Source organism: Gopherus evgoodei, unplaced genomic scaffold (genome assembly GCF_007399415.2).
Source record: "Gopherus evgoodei ecotype Sinaloan lineage unplaced genomic scaffold, rGopEvg1_v1.p scaffold_34_arrow_ctg1, whole genome shotgun sequence".
In the NCBI taxonomy this organism is placed as follows: Eukaryota; Metazoa; Chordata; order Testudines; family Testudinidae; genus Gopherus; species Gopherus evgoodei.
In genome coordinates, this window is record NW_022060016.1 from 3,529,153 (window position 1) to 3,551,326 (window position 22,174).

General features: G+C 48.1%; 1 protein-coding gene across 1 annotated transcript in view; it reads right to left on the reverse strand.

Moving 5' to 3' along the window:
* Window positions 1–22,174, reverse strand: part of LOC115641382 (serine/threonine-protein phosphatase 5) — a 50,439-nt gene that overhangs the window by 18,094 nt on the left and 10,171 nt on the right. The window contains exons 2-7 of the mRNA XM_030544474.1: window positions 12,808–13,049; window positions 11,828–11,975; window positions 7,661–7,782; window positions 7,197–7,262; window positions 3,044–3,142; window positions 1,634–1,739 (exon numbers count right to left, since the gene is read on the reverse strand). Of these exons, the coding sequence (XP_030400334.1) occupies window positions 1,634–1,739; window positions 3,044–3,142; window positions 7,197–7,262; window positions 7,661–7,782; window positions 11,828–11,975; window positions 12,808–13,049 (783 nt within the window). The remainder of the gene's footprint in view (window positions 1–1,633; window positions 1,740–3,043; window positions 3,143–7,196; window positions 7,263–7,660; window positions 7,783–11,827; window positions 11,976–12,807; window positions 13,050–22,174) is intronic.

Genomic DNA, 22,174 nt, shown 5'->3' on the forward strand with positions numbered 1-22,174 from the left:
AGATGGGGAAATGGAGGCGCAGAAGGATTAGGGGACTTGCCCCAGGTCACAGAGGGAGTCTGTGGCAAAGCTGGGACTTGAACTAGTGTGCCCTAACTACTGGGCCATCCTTCCTTCCTCTCTGGAGACTCTACTGAACCTCAACTGGCTTGTGAGCTGGGACGCTTTCCTGTGTTCATACAGGATTGGAAAGCAGCTCCCACACCTCCATCTGTTTAGCTGAAAGAGAAGGTGAAGGGGTGACTTGATCACAGTCTGTAAGTACCCATATCAGGAACACATATGGGATCACAGGCTCCTCGATCTAACAGATAAAGGTCTAACAAGAGCCAACGGCTGGGAGTTGAAGTGAGACAAATTCCAACCAGAAAGGAGCTAATTTTTAACCATGAAGAGAATCAGCCAATTGCACCAGTTTACCAAGTGCTGGGCTGGATTCGCCATCCGTGGCCATTTTAAAATCAAGACTGATGGTTTTTCTAAGGGCAGGTCTATATTACAGTGACGCTCTGAGATTGATCCACAGGGCAGTCGATTTGGCGGGTCTAGTAAAGACCCACCAAATCAACTGCAGATCGCTCTCCAGTCGATCCCTGTACTCTACCCCCGACGAGAAGAGTAAGATAGGTTGACGGGAAGTCTTCTCCCGTCGACACCCCCGCGGTAACTCGACCTGAGGTACGTTATTCATGTAGCTGGAGTTGCGTCGTGTAGCTCGACTTATCACGGTAGCATAGACATAGCCTAAGATACTGGCTCCAACAGGAATTGCTTCAGGGCAGCTCTCTGGCCCGTGCTATAAGGGGGGGCAGACCAGATGATGCCTTGCAGGAAGTGATCAATGAAACAAAGCACTCTGGGACTGGCAGGCCTTAAATGTGGATCTCGCGGCTGCTGCTCGGTGGAGGGCCTCTAGCTGTGGTAACTGCTCCTCTCACAAGAGTCACCCAGAGCCTGGGCTGTTTGGCAAAGTTCAGCTTCTCAAGCATGCGGAAGGGTGAGAGTGGTGGCACCTTTCTCTCGTTCCTGGCAGGGAAGAGGTTAATATTGCTGCCCAAGGGGAGTGGCGATAGCTGCTATACAGGAGTGATCGCTCTGGGGAACTTGGTTCTTTTGTGGACGGGGGCGTCAATTTCAGTGGGTTTAGCTCAAAGCAGATTCTGTGATTGGGCTGGTGAATTTTCATGCCCGTTTGGTTCGGCTAAGTTAGCTTTAGGGCAGGGGTGCACCCAGGTCTTTTCAGATACGCAGGCTTAGCTAGAACCATGAAATATCAATGGCTTGGAGACTATGACCACCCAGAGACCAACTGAAAGGGCGTGAGAAAGCTGGGAAAGGAAAGGAAAGGAGCGAAAGCTGGAGCATCCAGGAAATTCTGCATTTCCATGATGATTCCCATGATCCTCTGCAGCTGGGGAATCCCAGAGACAGAAGGTGGATTTGGAGAGGCCAGTTTTGCTAAGAAGGGGAACGCCAACTCTGGGCCTCAGCTGCAGGCTGGGGAAGCACCAGGAAAACAGTCAGCGGAGGGGACAGTCTGGGGAGTTCTTGCCCCGACTTGAGTACAAAGCAGGGGTCTCCAGTGGCTGATTCCCCCTTCCCCACCCCCAAGGTGGGATGGGACTGCACTTACCACGGAGTAAGTGGAAATGATCCGGATACAGCAGCTTAAAACCGAACAGTGTTAATATCACTTCCACGGAGAAGGACCCGCGGTCAACGAAATCCCCATTGAATATCTGCCAAGGGGGCTGCGCTCAGGAAAAAGGGCCCAGGCATCACTCTGGGATGAAGAACACTGCGATCCACCTTGGGTACGCGTGTGCCCCACATACACACCCTCTACACTACGGCGGTGCTGAAGCAAGCAGCTCTGGGAATTGCCATTTTACAGAACCAAAGCACAGAGAGGCTAATGGATTGGCTCAGGATCACACAGGGACTTACACCCTGGTCTCCAAGCCCTAGGCTGGTAGCCCTAGCCACTGGGCCGGGCTTCCTTCCCGCCCTTTCAGCACCTTCCCTCTCCCCAATGCTGCTTTTCTGGAGCCACTTTCCCAGTCCCACTCAAAGGTCTGACAGATGGTGGGTAGCCCTCCTCCAGCTTCTCTTCCCGGAACGCATCTCAGAGGCATCCCAGCACGCCCCAGCACCAGTGTTGCCTCTAATTTTTCCCACGCATGTGCGGAATGAATTTTGTTATGTGCACCAATATGGAGGTGATGTGTTACACACCACAATTCATGTGGTGGGGGTGAAGCCAAGGGGTTCGGAGTCTGGGAGGGGCCTCAAGGCTGGGGCAGAGAGCTGGGGCACTGGGATCTCCAGCTGGGAGTGTGGGCTCTGGGGTGGGCCCAGGAATGAGGAGTTTGGGATGCAGGCTGCCCCGGGGCTACAGTGGGGAGAAAGGACTCCCCCAGCTATCTCTCCCCGCAGCAGCACCTGGGCTATGGGGGAGAGATGCCTCTCCTGCGGCAGGTCCGGGGCTGCACTGGGGTCAGGGCACCTCTCCCCCGGCCGTGGCAGGTCTGGGGCTGGGCTGGGGTCAGGCTGCATCTCCCCAGGCCGTGGCAGGTCTGGGGCTGGTCTGGGGCCAGTGGGGAGAGGCGCCTCTCTCCACCATGACAGGTCTGGGATTGGGGAAGAGGCATCTCTCCTCGCCGCAGCCCTGAGCACCTGCGTGGCACTTAACAGGCTGCTGAGCGACTGTACAGCTTAGAAGGAATTTAGCCCAGCACCAACAAGATGTAGTTTTAACTCATTCCCAACTCGTACTCTGTTGTCAAGCTCAACAAAGAAATTACCCACCCCAGCACAGCAGTCAGGAATGCGACACAATGGGAGAATAACCTCTATGCCGGTCAGGACTGTTTCCCGCGCAGTACAAATGGGGAAACCGAGGCACAGGGAGGGAACGCGATACATCCCAACGCTGGAACAGAACCCAGGTCTGTCTCCTAGCCCTGTCACCTCCTGTTCTTACAGAGTTCCTCAATCCATACACGTCACATGCTGGATCAAAGGGGGAACCAGCCAAGGATACATATGGGTTCGTTTCAGACGGCAGCCCGTTGAGTTCAAATATATTCAGCAAGTCATAATACTGCCCGTGGGTGTCTCCACACACGGTGACCTTCTCTGTCTGGAAGAAGAAAGGCCGAGAGAGGAGAAGAGGAAAAGGAGACAGAAAACAAGTAAAAACTCAAGCCAGACAGAGCTCCTCTCCCCCTGCAGGATCCCACAGCACTTTGCAAGAGTGGCTTCAGCCCACTGTGGACACACGGTCATCTCTGAGGTGGGACGTGGCAGCTGTTTATACTGGGATCCCTCACCCAGCACAGAAACTCAATCACATCTGGGGTGGAGCGTGGCAGCTGTTCATAAAGTGATCACTTCCCCATCCACCTCTGGAGGGGGCGTGGCAGGTGTTTAAACAGGGACTGCTCACTGTTCTAATAATTGGGCCTATAAATTTACCCTAATTGCAAGGTCAATTCTAAAAAGTGAGTATATGTTTAATAAGCTATAACGATGACTGTTGATGGGAAAAGGTGCCAAAGGAAGACAAAAAGTTTGAATCAGTCTAAACCAAAGGCCTACTGACATAATTCAATGATTGTGTTACGATCGTGCCTGGTAAACAAGTGTGGGACTAGAAATCAACAAACCAAAATTGTTGTGTCGGAAAACAGGCTGAATGGCAGATAAAATAATGAGAAGTCGGGTTATTCCAGCCATCACATCCTTCCAGGGTCCTCCAAAAAGAGACTTCAGGGAAGGAGAAAGCTGGCAGACATGGGAACAGTTTACCAAGAGTTGTGGTGGATTCTCCATCACCGACAAGTTTTAAAACCAGAGTGGCTGGTTTCCCAAAACATCTCATAGACTCATAGACTCTAGGACTGGAAGGGACCTCGAGAGGTCATCGAGTCCAGTCCCCTGCCCTCATGGCAGGAACAAATACTGTCTAGACTATCCCTAAAAGACATTTATCTAACCTACTCTTAAATATCTCCAGAGATGGAGATTCCACAACTTCCCTAGGCAATCTATTCCAGTGTTTAATTACCTTGACAGTTAGGAACTTTTTCTTAATGTCCAACCTAAATCTCCCTTGCTGCAGTTTAAGCCCATTGCTTCTTGTTCTATCATTAGAGGCTAAGGTGAACAAGTTTTCTCCCTCCTCCTGATGACACCCTTTTAGATACCTGAAAACTGCTATCATGTCCCCTCTCACTCTTCTCTTTTCCAAACTAAACAAACCCAATTCTTTCAGCCTTCCTTCATAGGTCATGTTCTCAAGACCTTTAATCATTCTTGTTGCTCTTCTCTGGATCCTCTCCAGTTTCTCCACATCTTTCTTGAAATGTGGTGCCCAGAACTGGACACAATACTCCAGTTGAGGCCTAACCAGCGCAGAGTAAAGCGGAAGAATGATTTATCGTGTCTTGTTTACAACGTATCTGTTAATGCATCCCAGAATCACGTTTGCTTTTTTTGCAACAGTATCACACTGTTGACTCATATTAAGCTTGTGGTCCACTATGACCCCTAGATCTCTTTCTGCCATACTCCTTCCTAGACAGTCTCCTCCCATTCTGTATGTGTGAAACTGATTGTTCCTTCCTAAGTGGAGCACTTTGCATTTATCTTTATTGAACTTCATCCTGTTTACCTCAGACCATTTCTCCAATTTGTCCAGATCATTTTGAATTTTGACCCTGTCCTCCAAAGCAGTTGCAATCCCTCCCAGTTTGGTATCGTCCGCAAACTTAATAAGCGTACTTTCTATGCCAACATCTAAATCGTTGATGAAGATATTGAACAGAAGCCAGTCCCAAAACAGACCCCTGCGGAACCCCACTTGTTATACCTTTCCAGCAGGATTGGGAGCCATTAATAACTACTCTCTGAGTACAGTTATCCAGCCAGTTATGCACCCACTTTAAAGTAGCCCCATCTAAATTGTACTTTCCTAGTTTATCTATAAGAATATCATGCGAGACCGTATCAAATGCCTTACTAAAGTCTAGGTATATCACATCCACCGCTTCTCCCTTATCCACAAGGCTCGTTATCCTATCAAAGAATGCTATCAGATTAGTTTGACATGATTTGTTCTTTACAAATCCATGCTGGCTATTCCCTATCACCTTACCACTTTCCAAGTGTTTGCAGATGATTTCTTTAATTACTTGCTCCATTATCTTCCCTGGCACAGAAGTTAAACTAACTGGTCTGTAGTTTCCTGGGTTGTTTTTATTTCCCTTTTTATAGATGGGCATTATATTTGCCCTTTTCCAGTCTTCTGGAATCTCCCCCATCTCCCATGATTTCCCAAAGATAATAGCTAGAGGCTCAGATACCTCTTCTATTAACTCCTTGAGTATTCTAGGATGCATTTCATCAGGCCCTGGTGACTTGCAGGCATCTAACTTTTCTAAGTGATTTTTTACTTGCTCTTTTTTAATTTTATCTTCTAAACCTACCCTCTTCCTGCAAGCATTCACTACATTAGACATTCCTTCAGACTTCTCAGTGAAGACCGAAACAAAGAAGTCATTAAGCATCTCTGCCATTTCCAAGTCTCCCGTTACTGTTTCCCCCTCCTCACTGAGCAGTGGGCCTACCCTGCCCTTGGTCTTCCTCTTGCTTCTAATGTATTGTCCTTGGTCTTCCTCTTGCTTCTAATGTATTGATCTGCTCTAAGAATGACTGTGGGGAAGTTTGCTGGTCTGGGTTATGCTGGAGGTCAGACTAGATGACCACAATGGTTCCTTTTGGCATTGGAATCTATGAAACCATGAGGCTGGCTGACTTAGACACATGCTTCACCATCATGACAGCTACACTCATCATCTCCTGGGACCCTGGAACGTCTTCATCCCAATCCTGAGACATATCCTGACCGTCCTGGCCCAGAGAGAGGAAGCCAAACGACATCGTCACCTCCAGCAGCTCCGGCTGAATCCTGAATGCTACCTAGGACGTGAGACTTTTATCTCCTTCCTCCAATATGCCCTTTTCCTTCCCTACTTTATTTCTTCTCTTTCCTGTGTCTCTCCATTTTCCTTCTGTATAAGGGTATGTCTATACCACCCGCCGGATCCATGGGCAGCGATGGATCCAGCGGGGATTGATTTATCGCGTCTAGACTAGACACGATAAATCGACCCAAGAGCTTTCTCCTCGCCTCCTGTACTCCTGCGCGGCGAGAGGTGCAGCCAGTCGACAGGGGAGCAGCAGCAGCAGTCAGCTCACTGCAGTGAAGACACCACAGTAGGCCAATCTAAGTACATCGACTTCAGCTACGTTATTCACATAGCTGAAGTTGCGTAACTTAGATCGATCCCCCCCAGTGTAGACCAGGGCTAATGAGAGTCTGGCTTAGCCAGCCAACACTACTGTAAGCCTTGGACCAGAAAGAGGCAGCCTAGAACAAGGCCCTAAACAGCCCGATGCTAGTACGAGTTTGCCGGGTCTCAGAGTGGCTGATCAGACCAGGGGCAGGGCCTGAGTTTTTCCAGCAGCAAGGCTGCAAGTGAAAGTTGACCGCAGAGACAGAAGCTGCCTTTTCTGGCTTTCCTCTTGCGGCTGTTTGTCTGGTCTCCTCTTATCTTTCAGACTGTAACAGCAGCCGCTCAAGCGCATCTCAACTAACTTTGTCTCTTTTCCCCAAATGTATAGTAACTATCATCTGTAACGCCACCTAAAAGACTGGCAGGGACGGGGAGTTTCTTTCTAAAATCTGACCAGCGAGAGGGAAAGGGAACAAGGGATACCATTAAAATGAAAGCTTGATTTAGTATTTTACATTTCAAACTGTTTTTCCTTATTTTCTGTATCTTGAATAAAAGATTAAAACGACGTTTAATAATGTGCCTGCCGTGGTGCTAAGCCGGCTGCGGTCCCCACACGTTGTTTAACTCTGTTTAACGCTGGACAGTTGCAGGGCCAGGTTAACGCTTTTGACTCGTTGGGCCCATACGCTCCATCTAAATTAATACATCGGTGGTGAAATGCTCGAGTTACACCACAGGTATTTTGGTCCCCAAGCAGCCTGTGGGGGTGGGGTATGAAGCCACCGGAGATTCTGCTCACCCAGCACTGCAGGTTTGGGATCCAAACCTGCCCCCTGGTTATACAAAGTACGTCCCAGGACCTGCCACCCCAAGGCTGCAGAGAAGGGTACCCACCTCTTTTAACGTGGTTTCTACTAGAGTGGGAAGTTTAACGAGCACCTCCTTCACCTGCACCAAGATCTGCCCAAGTGAAAAGGGAAGAGTTAGCAAGGGCAGAAAATGAATGACACAGCCCTGTCTCCAGATACAACAGGTCCCCGCCCTTCGCCAGCGTCTTGCTGGCCGAGTCCCTGCCTTGCAACCAAGGGACCTGACACACAGGGTGGACAGTTCAGCTCCCAGCATGCAATGTGCAATCTCGATGACTTGGAAGCACTGCATGCTGGGACATGTAGTCTTGGTGGCTTCCTCTATGGTTGCAAGCTGGCTCCATTTTACACCCTGGACTCCTGTCGGCCTACCGCAGCAGTCTTTGTCACCCACAGCCAGGAAAGATGATGCCAGCTCCTTCCAAAGAAGGGGGCGAAGGATTCCACCCATGAGCCTTCTCCCCCATGGCAGGACAGGCGGGCAATTACCTGATAGGCACATTTTCTGTGGAGTTTCTTTTGATCCTTGTACCATTGCATTAACTCCTTCATGAACGCTAGCGTCACCTTCCCGTTGTCCAGCTTGGGCCCACTGTACTCGTCCTCGATGGCTGGCAGAGGCGGAGACGGGAGAAGAGGAGAATCACTCATTAGCAATAGGATGGCACCCAATAGTCCAGAGCCCTGCAGGCACTGCCCCACCTCCCTCCACTGCTTACACGGGCTGCCCACTTCCACCCTACACATCCCCAGCTGCACAGGAATCCTCTCCTTCGTGCATCAGCTCCGAGTGTTTAGAGCCAAGGCTGAGACAGAAAGGTCGTCAGGGGACTGATCCTGCCAGAGGCAGAGTCCCCTTGATTCCCACTCCAGAGGATGTTCGACACATCATGGGATGAAGCCCCATCGGCTTAAACGGGCCCTGGAACCAAAGACATTCATCTGACAGAGGGACAAGCCACTGATCAAAAAACCTCCATGAATTGTCCAGGGGAGCTCGGCAGAGGAGACTGAGCTGGCACAGGCAGGGAAGCGGATTAGGTGCATGTTTTGGGCACTGGAGCTGCTCTCAGGTAAAAAGAACTGATTCCTACCACAAGCACAAAGCTCTGCTGAGCAGATGGATGGTCCTGTAGCCATTTGTTCGGTAAAGGAGCCAGCACTTGGAATTTGTAAGCACTCCTCTTCCCAAACGCTGAACAACAAGGGCAATTAACCACTGGAACCAACTCCCAAGAGAAGGGGTGGATTCTCCATCTCTCGACGGCTTCAGGTCAAGACTGGATGACTTTCCGGGAGAGACACGTTGTGGTGGGCTAAGTTAAGGGGCTCAGCACAGGGGTAGCAGGATGGGTGTTATACAGCAGATCAGACTACATGACCTAACAATCCTTCCCGGCAATAAAATCGAGGAATCTGTGCCCCCAAAGGATCAGAATTTCAAGAGCTCTCAGCACCCAGTAGCATGAGCTCTTCAAAAAACTGGTCTAGGTGATGATTTGCTATGATTCTTGAATCATAAAATCATGTTTCCTTGTAATTTTCCAGCTTGGGGGGGGGGGCGGGCTATTTATAGACACCCTGGGATTGTTGCTTTAACTGCTCAGCTTTTCCTAACGGCTGCTTCCTAGCTACTTCTTGGCCTTTCTCCGTATTATTTGCATGATTGTAGCACCCTGGAACCCACCCCTTTTACTCAGCTCAGCAAGACAGGAATGCCGGTCCAATTTCAAACAGCGCGTCTTGCATTTACACAGGCGCTGACTTTTATCATCTCGCACGACACAGTTCACTTATGGGTGAGGGATGTTAACCGCAGTTTGCGGAGTCAGCTCTGACTCAGAGAACCAAAAAGTCAGAGGTGAAGAGCCCCAATAAACCGGAGCTAATCCAGTGGCTCCCAGCGAGCGGTCTGTCAGCAATACATGACAACACATCTACTATCTACCGCAGACACACCCTTGAAAGCAAAGAAGTAAAAAGGGGTGAAACTATCAGCGGTGCTCTGGCCCCTTTATGCCGAAGAGCCAAAGTGGTGTAAAGGGGCCTAAACCCCCCCAGATCCAGCCAGGCCAAGATTCTCCCCGGCGCAGGCACTGTGGAAGCTAGCTGTAAGGCTGTCAGCAGAGGACCCTCTCAGAAGCGCTGGCATAAGGTGGTGTTGGGGTCAGGACGCAACCTATAGTGCTGTGACTTAGACAGGCCCCCAGGACTATCTAAGATATGCTGGCAGGGCCTTTCCAGCCCCTGAAGCACCCCAAGATTGGGAGGGCATAAAAGTGGCTTAAAGCCACCCTAGCGCCCCCTCTACTCTCAGCTGTACTCTAGCTCTCAGCAGACCCCCCAAAGGCACCCAGAGTGTGTATCTTCTACTCCTCCAGCCAGACACCACCCTCCACAGCCAATACACCACAGCCTTCGCAGCCATGTCTCACCCTCGTCCTCCCAAACACACCCTATGAAGGACACGGTCAAGTCACGGATTGTATAAATCTTGGAAGAGGACACACATTCCTCTCTTGCCTGGCCGACTGAGTGGGTTGACACAGGGCCAGGCTGACAACTCTAAGATCCCAGAATGTCTGTAAATAATCCAGAAGCCAGGAGGTTACAAGGAAAAATGATTTGGGTGATTCACCCAAAAAAACAAAAGGGGTGGAGGGGGCAAAGCCTAGCCACCTCACCTGCGTGGTGTGTGAAATAGATGGCTTTGATCCTAGAGCCTGGTTCCCCGAGCCACCAGACTACCTGGGCCTCTTCCTGAGACATCTGAAACATCAAGGGGAAGAGGGAGCCTTTGCTCTTACAAATGAAGCAAATTGGATCTAAGTCGCTGACAGAAAACAGCTCACAAAGCTCTTCTGGCAGAACCCCTTTTTACGAGCTTGGCACGGCACTCACTCCGAGGGGCTAGCAGTCTGAGTCTGGTTTCCAGAGTCGGGAAGCCTGGGTCCCTGCCATAGATGACGCAGGCCCTTCTGATACTAGCAGAATGGGGGAGAGGGTTACAGCCCCTGATCGGGACTTGGCAGAGCTGAGTTTAGTTCCTGCTTCCGCCACGAACTCGCTGTGTGCTCTGGGGCAAGAATTTTCAGAAGTGACTAAGCAGGTTTTCATTAAATCAACAGGAGCTGGGTGGCTCAGTCCCTTAGGGCTGGGTTTTCAAAGATGTTTAGGAGCCTAAAGATGCAGCTAGGTGCTTAACTAGGTGGGATTTTCCACGGTGCCTGGGCAGGTGAGGTGCCAAAACCCCCACTGATTTCACCTGCTTCGGTGCCTCTGAAAATCCTACTAGGTGCCAATCCGCGTCTTTGGGTGCCTAAATCCCTTTGAAAACCTGCCCGAAGGGTCTGAGGCGCCTGAGTCTCGATGACTTTGGCTGTTTTACAAACGGGGTTAAGGTGCTTTTGAAAGATTTATTCCTAATCTTTCTGGGCCTCAGCTCTTCATCTGTAAAACAGGGATAGCGACTGATCCTTTGTCCCTCGCCTTATCTATTCAGACTGCAAGCTCCCCTAGGCAGGGACTAACTCACTGTGCCTGGCAGAACGGGGGCGCTGATCCCTAGCACATGTTACTGTATAGATAGAGTCAAAAGCAACCGGGATTTCCCAGTTTCCAATCCTGGGTTTTGTTCATGAATCAGCAGCCTTTGTGGTCACTCCAGGATGAATCTGCCCCAATTCTCTGCAAGGATGCCAGAGGCACACGGGAGAGCTCGGCTTTGTCGGAATCGTACACACATATTCCTCTCCAGCAATGTCCTTGCAGTCTCATGGCAATCACACACACGAGGTGTGGCGCGTGTGATTGTGGCACGTGAGCCCAGATTAAAACTACACAGAGGCCAACTAGCTATTATGTTAGGCCCAGAGCCACATCTTTTGGTAGCTGCATTCATGAGACATGCATCATTTGCGAGGCACTTATGGCAAGATACCCATGCAATAGGAAGCAAGACCATATCGTAGTCTGCTCTGACTTCCTGTACAGCACATGCCAGAGTATTTCCCCTGTACCGAGCCTAATCACTTGTGTGTGACAGAGGCGTCTTTCAGCAAGGCAGCCGGGCTGGAGAACCCACCACTTCCCTGAGCTGTTAGTTTCAGTGGTTAGTCACCCACACTGGTAAGCACTGGTTCTGATTTCCAGCTGGAATTTCTCCAGCTTCACCTGCCAGCCATTGGTCCCTGTTCTGCCTTTCTCTGCAGATGTCAGAGCCCTTCATTCCCCCGGGATGTTCTTCTTGGGAAGGAGCTTAGACACTGTAATTAAGTCACCTCTCAGTCGTCTCTTGCATCAGCTACCCAAATCGAGCTCTGTCCGGCCCTGGCCCGCATTTCTCCAGCCCTCAGATCGATCTCCTGGCTCTTTTCTGCACCCTCAACAATTCTGCAACATCCTTTTTTAAAATGCAGGCACTAGAGCTGGAGGCAGGATCCAGCGTCGGCTCACCAAGGCCGGGTACAGAGGGAAAAGCCCCTCCCCGCTATCCCCGTTTCAACATCCAAGGGTCCCATTAGCCCTCTGTGCCCCAGCGCTGCTCCGGGAGCTCATGGTAACTGCCCCTCCCCCAAGTTAGCCAGTTCTCCCCCAGCACCCCTGGAATCCATGTGACCAGAGAAGCCAGGCCCGGAGACCCGCAGCCCAACTCACTCATGCTCTCTATATCCAGGGAGTCAACCACGGAGCGCTTGTGCTCGTCACTGGCGATGGCGCGCTCAAACGCCTTCTGCTTCACGATCTTGTTGCACTCCTGATACTTCATCTTGGCATCTTTGTCGTTTGGCTTCACCTTCACCACCTGGAAGGGAGAGAGCACAGAGCCCATCACAGGCCAGCGTCAGGCAGGAAGGGGAAACGGAGGGAAGGGCAGACACAGGGGCATGGCAAGGAGAGGCCCGGGGAAGTGTGAGACTGGCATTAGGCTGGGAGGCACGATTCCTGGGTCCTATACCCAGCTCTGGGTGGGGAGTGGGGTCAAGTGCTTAGAGCAAAGGGGCTGAGAAGCAGGACTCCTGGGTTCCATTCCCAGCTCTGATAGGGGAGTGGGGCCTAGTGCTTAGAGCAGGGCAGGTTGGGAGTCAGGACTCCTGGGTTCTCCTAGCTCTGTAGTGCTGGGCACACTGTTTAGTCTCACCCACTGAAAACACGGTGACTGCCTTAATAGACAACGTCATTATTGAGGGAGGCGGGGCCTGACCCTACCTAGTGGCACTATAACGCTGCTGGGTAAACCATGAGCAGGTGGGACCTGGACACACATGGGGCAGAAGTTAGGGGGCTATTTTTCTGGACATCACCGCACCTATGTGTCCCAAACAATGGGACCTCTCCCTTTCCCCGGGGGAGACAGTTCACAGTCCAGCCTGACCAATGGGAAACATTCCCCAGGACAGGGGCTAAAGATCCCTTTGTTCAGTTCATCCCAGTCCTACCTGTCCCCCACCCCATTTCAACCCATCACCCTCCTGGATGCAGACGCCCTCCACGGCTAGCTCTGCTCTCAGCTACACCCAGGTGAGGTTACCAACCAGGTCTTGGCAAAGGCAGAACTCGAGCCAGAGCGTTGCAACGCCGGAGGGGACTGCGGCGCTGACGCTGGGTTCACCGCACAGCGCCCTGCTCACACTCACCGTCTCGTAGTCGCGCAGGGCGGCCTTGAACTTGCCCAGGGCCATGTTGCTGGTCGCCCGCCGGTAATAGCCTTTGATGTACTTCTTGTCCAGCTCAATGGCCTTGGTGGCGTCGGAGAGCGCGTAGCCATAGCACTCTGTCCGCAGGTAGGCCAGGCTGCGGTTCCCGTAGTAGATGGCATTGGCGGGGTTCAGGTCGATGGCCTCGCTGTAATACTTCACAGCGTTCTCGTAGTCCTTGCCTGGCAAGTAGGGGCAGAGCGGAGACGGGGCGTCAGCAGGATGACCAGGCCCGAGCAGCTCCGGGGGAACCATGAGCATTTTGCAGGGGGAACAGATCCATTCAGGGGCAGCAACAGCAGCAGGAGGCTGCCTACAGGCGTGGGCTGTTCCCGAGCTCTCTCTGATGCACCAGTCAGGATCGAGGGCACGAGTCAGCAGAACTGAGGCTCCCTCCACCTCAGCAGTAACAGTGAGGGCACTCGCCCCCGACTCTCCCCAGGGCACTGCCAGATATCTCCCCAGTGGTGCCAGCAAGGACTTCCAGAGGGGGTGAGCCTGCCTGCCCCAGTCATGGTAAGCCAGCAGGGCCCCTTTCCCACTCCTGCGGCGCCTCCCCACTGTAAAGGTGGCACCTACAGGTCCATCGTAAGGCCCAGCACTCACAACAGCCCTCAAGCACCCAGGGCTCCCCTGCACCTCTCCAGAACTCAAGCTGTCTCCATAGAGGCTGGTCCCCAACCCTAGCGATTTTGCCAGAATGTGGCCAGGGGCCTCTCCCCACCCTGAAGCAGAGCCGCACTCAGTAGCATGCTGGGATGGGCCCAGCCCCACAGTGCTACATCAGAGGCCCAGAGAGGAAGGCAGAGCCTAGAAAGCCTTTGTCCACCCCCAGCCCCCTCAGAGAGGCTCTCTTAAGTACAGTGGAATAGAGAGAGAGCCTGGAGCAAGACCTGAGGCCTGAAGCACCGTCAGCAAAGCCAGGCCACGCTAGGAAACAAAGTCAGATGCTTACAAGTTCACCGGCCGGTACATGAATTTGGCAAAGGCACGGCTAGCGGGGCGGAGACCTAGGTGCTCCTGAGTACCAGGCACTGGGTATTCGTGTAAACACATCCCAGAAGAGAAGACTCGCCCAGGTTCACTCTAATGGAGCACAAGATAAGATGGCTTGACAGAAGTAATGAATAGGGATGTTTTGTTCAAGACATCAGCAGCAAGGTACAAGGGAGGGGGTAACCAACAGATGTCAGGAAGCAAGGAAGGTGGTACATAAGTTGTTTGTTCACCGTACAAATATCAACGTACCACCCCCTGATTCTTCATGCTGGCTTAGGGGACTACTTGACGTTGAACATGCTGGTACCTTCCCACAAGCATACAAGCAATGCTCCCATGCAGTGTATGGGATGCTGGTAACATGCTTTGGAGACAGTAAACCTGGCCAAGCCTTTCTGCCATCAAACCGAGCCCATGGGCGTTCTGGGTAGTGCTACTGAGGTTCTCTGAACCAACTACCTGTGCAGAGATGGGACAGCATGCAGCGAAAACTCACACGCATGTAGATGTGCAAAGTGAACATGAATTCAAAAAGGGCAGTGGGGAAACATGGCCTGGAATCTGTAAAGTGGACTAACACTTAGACTTGATGCATTAAAGACTAATGAACTAACTGCTTTAATGGGAACCATTAGAAAATTGTAATGAATTTCTGTTGCAGAGACACAAATGTTCCCAATTGCTGCAAGAGGGGAGAATCCATTTGGAGGAGGAGCCATTGCTTTTTTGAACACTACTAGGCTCTTTAAGCACCCACGCATTTGGGTTCGAGAAATAACATTACTCAAATGATTACTCAAAACCATCCTGCGATGTAGGAACATCACGGGGAATTGCACCTGCAGGAGTTCTTTCAATGTAAACTGGATAGAGGGGAACACAAATTGCAAAAGTAGCTGCACTCAGACAAGTGTGAAAACTAATGAAAGGAAAACAAATTAAAGTAATTATTGGGACCAATTCGGACGATGTGTACAAAGGTGTTACAATCTACCTTCCCTGGTAGAGTACTATAAACTGTACAGGAATGGACGGGTCTGAGATTAAACACACGCCACTACGGCAAAGATTAGAGAATCTGACAATTAGTTATATATATAAAAAAATCAGAATAGTTAAAATAGTCACATTAAAAAGGGGGCGGGCACTGCAGTGGGGGAAACGAACAAGTAGATAGATTTGAGTATACTTAGTGTGAAACCACACCTGTAGCTGTAACCACCCATGCTCGGGCCAGGGAAGAACAAAAGAGAAGTAGAGAAAATCAGGAAGGAACATGGACACTGCAGAAATGCAAGATGACTTATCAAGCAATGGATTTCAGAATGCCCTTCAAAGCAGCATGGGGTTACAATAAATAAAAAAGAATTTACTCTTGGCCAATCCAGAGAACGATTGGGTTTTAGTAATTCCACAGCAACTACGACATTGATTGGAGAGCTGGATACGTGAATCTCTTGTAGGGGGACATCTCAAGTTAGAAGAGGCTATAGGCTGGTGTCCAGGGATAAGGAAAGACGTGGAAATGCATACACACAGCTGCTTAACATGTGCAAAACAAGATCCTGCACAACAAATGCATCAGGCTTCGAAAGGGCTGTTCCAAAGCCTGCGGGTGGATTTTGTAGGGCCACTGCCTATAACATCTAGGAAGAACTGATTTTTGTTTGTCATTGTGGTTAGTTTCAGTAAGTGGGTTGAGGCATTCCCCACAAGAAAGGAAGGTAGCAACGTCACCGCAAAGCCTTAATGAGAGAAGTATTTCCTAGATGGAGCTTACCTCACAGTGTCGATTCTAATAATGGGCCAGCATTTATTTGACGTGTCCCGAAACACGGGAGCTCGGGCTGGTATTCCCTTACCATTGCATATCCCATACCACCCTCAGGCGAGAGGACAAGTAGAAAGAATGAATAAATCTCTTAAAATTGAGTAATCTATGGTACGTGATGAACTAGGCACAAATTAGGATCCAGATCTCCCATGGGTGTTCATGAGAATCCGTAGTCGTCCAAACCGTACGACTAGGTTCAGCCCACATATAATACTGTTTGGAAGGCCTATGCCTGCATGGGAAAATCTATTCTATCCCTCAGATTGACAAGCCACAAAAACCTGGATGAATAGTGTTAAATATTCACTGGGCCCAGTCTAGGGGTCAGCCTCAGCATAAGCAGCTGTGCAACAGCAAACAGTGACCCAAGTCTTTCATGAAAATAGTGACAATTAGGAACTAACTAATGCAGGGGTAGGCAACCTAAGGCACGTGTGCCGAAGGCGGCACACAAACTGATTTTCACTGGCACTCACACTGCTGGGCCCTGGCCACCAGTCCGGGGGGCTCTGCATTTTAATTTAATTTTAAATGAAGCTTCTTAAACATTTTTAAAACCTTATTTACTTTACGTACAACAACAGTTTAATTCTATATTATAGACTTATAGAAAGAGACCTTCTAAAATATTAAAATGTATTACCAGCACGCAAAACCTTAAATTAGAGTGAATAAATGAAGATTCGGCATAGCACTTCTGAAAGGTTGCCGACCCCTGAACTAATGGTTAAAACTGTCCTACCACCCAAAAAGAAATGGAATGGTGTGGTCCACATCAGACTATAAATAAACTGGGACCATCACTGTACCTGGTCAAAAGGGAGAACCAACCTCGGTGGAAACACGCCATGCAGTTCAAAGAGCTCAGGGCTTAAACTGTATCTTGCGCTTGTTTTTACAGACGATCTCTAAAGATAACCATCTACAAGTAAAATGGAATCTTTTCAAATTGGGATGGAGTTTTATTAAATTTGGACCCAAGGGCTATATCGGCGCCCCAGGCATTCACACAAGTAGCCTGGAATCAAATGACAACTTTTGAATTAAGCAGGCCTTATCCTGTCAGACAGTTAACCGGAAAAGCATGAATATGATGGAAAATAGACAATGTACTAACTATTTGGTGAAATAATAGATACGCAACAATATGGAAAATGGAACAGGAAGGAAAGAAAACACTCTGGATGCTGGGCTGGCTGGACAACTGCCAGGTCTATAATCCAACCATATCCTAGATGGTTTTTTTTATTTTATTTTTTTGGAAATCCCATGACAGAGGATGAAATTTTGGTTGAATTGGATGTGGAGTGCTGGCAGGAAAATGGTGCCCTTTCCAATGTATCTCAAACAAATAAGGTTTACAATACATACAATTAAGCCGCTTTTTAAAAAACATCCCAAAAGTTATTGTTTTTGTTTTCACAGGTCATGAAATTAATCTGGATACGAGGACTGCTGAGTGTAATGGTAGCGATCCAATGTGCAGAGGGACTGGCTAACACTCAAACACTAAACCAGATACGTTTCGTGACCAGAGAATTTGGGTAGAAATTTCAAATAATCCCACTGTACTGGAAGCAGCCAGCCAAGCTCATCCTGCAGGAACTGTTCTAAATGTAATATGTGAAACAGAAGGAAGACTGTAGTCGGGCTACATCAAAGAGCGGCCGAGGGGCTGGCAACAGAGCCCTGCACCCGGGCCGGCAGCAGAGTTCTGGGTGCGGGGCATTAGCAGGGAGCCCAGACCCAGGCCAGAAGCTGGGATGCCAGGTGCGGGCAGCAGTGGAGCCCTGCATAAGATGTAGGGGTGCTGCAGCACACACCTCTGCACCCCTATTTTCCTGCTTATGTGAACTCCTTAACAGTTAATGTTAAACAGATAGAATTTTAACAGGTTAAACTGTTATTATTTTTAAACTCTATTAACATCCCTAGCCATTACCCGTACTTTAACTCCCAACACTGACTCAGCTGTTACAGAAAATACTGACACACCTGCAATTAATAGCCCCATTGTACAGGAATTCCCGCAAGCTAAGGAAAAGGAAGCAGGAATTCCGGAGAGGGAACAAATCTCACTTACAAAACATCAAAGAGTGGAACGTCCAATTACAGCTATAGCAGGGGATAACCTTACTTTGCCGTGTAATGTTAAATCATTCCCACGTGAGAATGCTGATGGACCAGTTGATTTTATTTTAAAGCAGTCAACCCAGTAACGAACCACATGGAAGGAATCACTAAAATATACAGGACCTTGACAGACAGAGTAATTTTTATCAACGTAGAGGATAAGTGTAGTGCATCCATTTGTCTTAATTATCTCCAGTTGGAAGATGAGGCTTTATACACAGGAATTTGGGGAACGTCTCCAGGTATTAGCAAATGTATTTATGGTGTGAGGGTATTACTGACCTGTTTGACCGTGGTGCCAATCTTATACCCGCAACTTAGTCTACCACTATCACTGCTCCATCAATGAAATGCCCACATTTACAACTGGAATCGGGCATCTTCCTACATCCTACCACTCAGTTCCTGGTGGAAAATGTGGGATGGACGGATGGATGTGCCACTCAAATTATAATTTCACCAGTATGGCTATGCACATCCACCAATACGACTGGTTTAATACAGAGATCAGGGTACAGATACAATATTGGAAAGGTTTTCAAAATCCTTTAATGAAGTGACAAGGATGGGAAGAGAGAAGTGTCACAGACACAATGTGGGGAGGCTCAAGCCTTGGCCTGTCTGTATGGAAGACAGGAGATATTGAAAACCTAAATGTAAAAATGAACAGCATCATCAATGGGGTAGGAAAGGCAGTGAAACCTGGACGACGTATTCACCTGTTGCTTTATCAACACGCAATAACCATTGATAACATACATTTGATTGCTCCCGGGGTTTGAATACCTCAACGCCAGTATCCTTTCAATGACTTACGCCTGGACGATTTCTGTGCCAAAAAATTAAAAATTCTGCAATTTTTTTGTCAAAGGAACATAATATAATCAAGGTGGTTTCAATTATTATGGTCATTTATTTAAACTATAGTACAGTACATGGAGAATGGGAGTGGGGAGCATTGGCAGAAATCTCCAAGCCCCCTCTGTCTAACAGTAATGTACCTAGTATTGACCCTTTACTTCTAGTTATTAGTCAACAAACAAATGCAGCCATATGCTCAGTGTTACCTCACAGGAAACTGAAGAGCAGGCAGGCTGCTACATTCTGCTCTGCCTGAGGGAACAGAGCCTGCCAGCCCATACGTACCTCTTCAGAACCATCCCCACCTCTTCAGAACCATCCCCACCTCTTCAGAACCATCCCCAAACCCCCGTCCTTCCATGCGGAGCATGCCGCAATAGCAAGCAAGAGGGAAAGTGCGTGTGTGTCTCTCTCTCTCTCTCTCACACAGGCCTGCCCAGCCCCTCCCCACCCCACTCCACCCCAGGTGGTGATTTACATTTCTGCCGACTGCTCTGGGTGCCCAAACTGACCTGCCTGCACTTCCGGGGAGGGAGCGCATGATCACTCTTGCAGCTTCCTTTTGCTTCCCCGTCAGAAGTCATTTTTCTGCGGGGAAGCAAAGAAATATGCAGGGGACCATGAATTCTGCATGCGTGCAGTGATTCAAAATTCCCGCAGGAGTAAATAATCAATAGTTGGGAAAATAATGGTATTTCATTGGCAGTGGCTTGAGTAACCTATCGAGACAAACTAATTGAAATTATCAAACAAGGGTTATTACATATAAGGCTACAAAAATGGCCCCACTTATTAAATGGCACCACTTTTATAAAACAGATGCAGGAGCAAGAAATAAAACTATTACCCCAGATTTCTTACTATTTGTTTTCTAGACAGTTGTAAGAAGAGTAAAAATATTCAAATTATGATGGCTATCCCAAGGTGGACCCAAGCTCCAGTAAAGGTATCTTACGCCAACAGTGTAGGAACCTTAGTAAACAACACTTATGTGCAACCCTATCGTAGTGTGCCAGGGTGGATTTGATTTAAATCAAATTGATTTAAATTATGACTTAAATCACCAGCCAGGAAGACCTGATTTAATCATGGATTTCTACTTAAAAGTGCATTCTTGTTGGGTGTTGTAACCTTAATACATATTCTACACAGGTAGAGGAACTTCATTAAAACTTCATTCCCAAACTGGGTCTCTTTTACAGCCTGCTACCATTATAGGTTTTCCCTTCTAGTGGGAGAATGGTATGATAGATCTCAAATCAATGAAGGCTACACTCAGAAAGACCTCAAAACTTCTGGAATATGCTGCTCAAACAGTTTCACTTTTGTTTCTACTGCCTGTCCCTCCCTTCTCACATTTATCTCCAGACTTCTTCTCCTTGTCCAGATCTATTCCGTCCCCAACAATGTTCAGTTCATTGAACTTTTTGAAACTTTACACTTTTAGAGAGAGGGAAGGGATTGACTCTGTGTACATAAATCTGCAGAGGGACAATAGGGTTGAGGTCTGTTATTTAAAAACATTTTTGCTGTTAACAATCATGTTATCTCTGGAAACACAAATCTACAGTTTGAGAACTGCAAAACTAAGCATCTCTGATGGTATCTTCTAGACTGATCACTGAGTCCTATTGGATAGATAGAAAGATTAACCTAAATAATCTATACAGAAGCCCTTGGTACCCCATAAAATTGGGTCCCTAATCCATTAACTATTGGAACTCATGTACAAAACTTTTCTTAAACATTACATGAATATATTGTCTCATACTATAGAATAAGAATTTATAATCCCTATTCCATGAGGAGATATCTTTGAGCTAAAATGTATCTTAATTAAAAGTATCTTTAGATAAAATGCTTTTTAAGGAAAGAACCTATCAAAAATACTATTTAAATTAAAAAAAATCTGATTTTGTTTATATATATATATATATATAGGTTCTGAAATCAACCAGGCTGGCTGCAGAAAGAATAATGAGTGGTAGCTGTGCGAATGCTATGCGAATATTGACATTAACAGTACAAAAAAATGCTGGCCTTGACTGGTACAGAAAGAATTGGTCAAGGATTTGGTTTGTGCATTGGGAGTTTAATTTCACAATGAATGAACAAACTTGTCCTGGACTCTGCGTAAAGGTAACGAACACAATCCAAACTGAATGAACGAACTTGTCCTGGACTCTGCGTAAAGGTAACGAACACAATCCAAACTGGAACTCACTTTTTCTGGCCAACCAGTGGCATGAACACTATCACTCTTCTCAATAACATAAATCATGTAGCGATCAGGTTATTTCCGACCATTATGCAATTACATTTAAATATACAGGACTCAGTAGCACAAACCAAGGAAGCTTTGGTACCCATAGCCAATCTAATTCAACAACAGTTAGAGGAGATGGCGTACAAGAGGAGGTGGAAACACCTTGGTGGGCCATTCCAGAGGATATCACTTCACATCCTATAGCAAGGGTTCTCAAAGTGGGGGTTGGGACCCCTCAGGGGGTCACAAGGTTATTACTTGGGGTGCAGGTCACAAGCTGTCAACCTCCACCCCAAGCATTCATAATGGTGTTAAATATATATAAAAAAGTCTTAATTTCTAAGTGGGGGGTCACATTCAGAGACTTGCTATGTGAAAGGGGTCACCAGCAAAAAAGTTTGAAAGCCACTGTCCTATAGTCAGAACACTCAGCCTAACTCTTATGGTGGTAGAAGTAATTGCCCTCATTGGACTGTGCTGCTCTATCCATTATCAAATGAAAACAGCAAAATTACAGCAGCAGATTGGAAAAGGCTTGGCTTGGCTTGGCTAGACTATTAAAGCTGTGGTAATGGATGAGGTTTAGACACTTATAATCATACGACCATGGATGATCACTAGGTATTATGTTATTCAATGTTTTACTCTTTAATCAACTATAAGCATTATACGCGGTGTTACTTACATCACACAAACTACACATACATTATTTGTATATAAATCATTATTTTAGGTACATGGAAGTGTCTCCCAGGCTCAAGCATAAAACACCCTTCAATCAAAGTCCTAGACCTAATATTTCCAGGCCCACCATATGGGGCTAAGAAAAAACTGGAAACGAAAATCTGCCTACCGGTCGTATGTGGGAATGTGCAGCCCAAAGAACAGATGGGACATGAATATGTGGATGGGAATGTAAGGTAGAGCCATATAACAGCGTTTAGCGCACTGGCTCTTCTTCAGTCCACGCATTAGGTTCTTCTGGGATGATGAGTAAACATGCTCCCCATAAAAAGGACAAAAAACAGGGGAATGAAAGAGAGAGAGAGCGCGCGAGCCTGGAACAAGACCTGAGGCTTAAACCACTGTCAGCAAAGCCAGGTCATGCTAGGAGCCAAAGTCAGGCCCTGTCATCAAACAGACACTTGCTTACAAAAAAAAGAACAAGAGTACTTGTGGCACCTTAGAGACTAACAAATTTATTTGAGTATAAG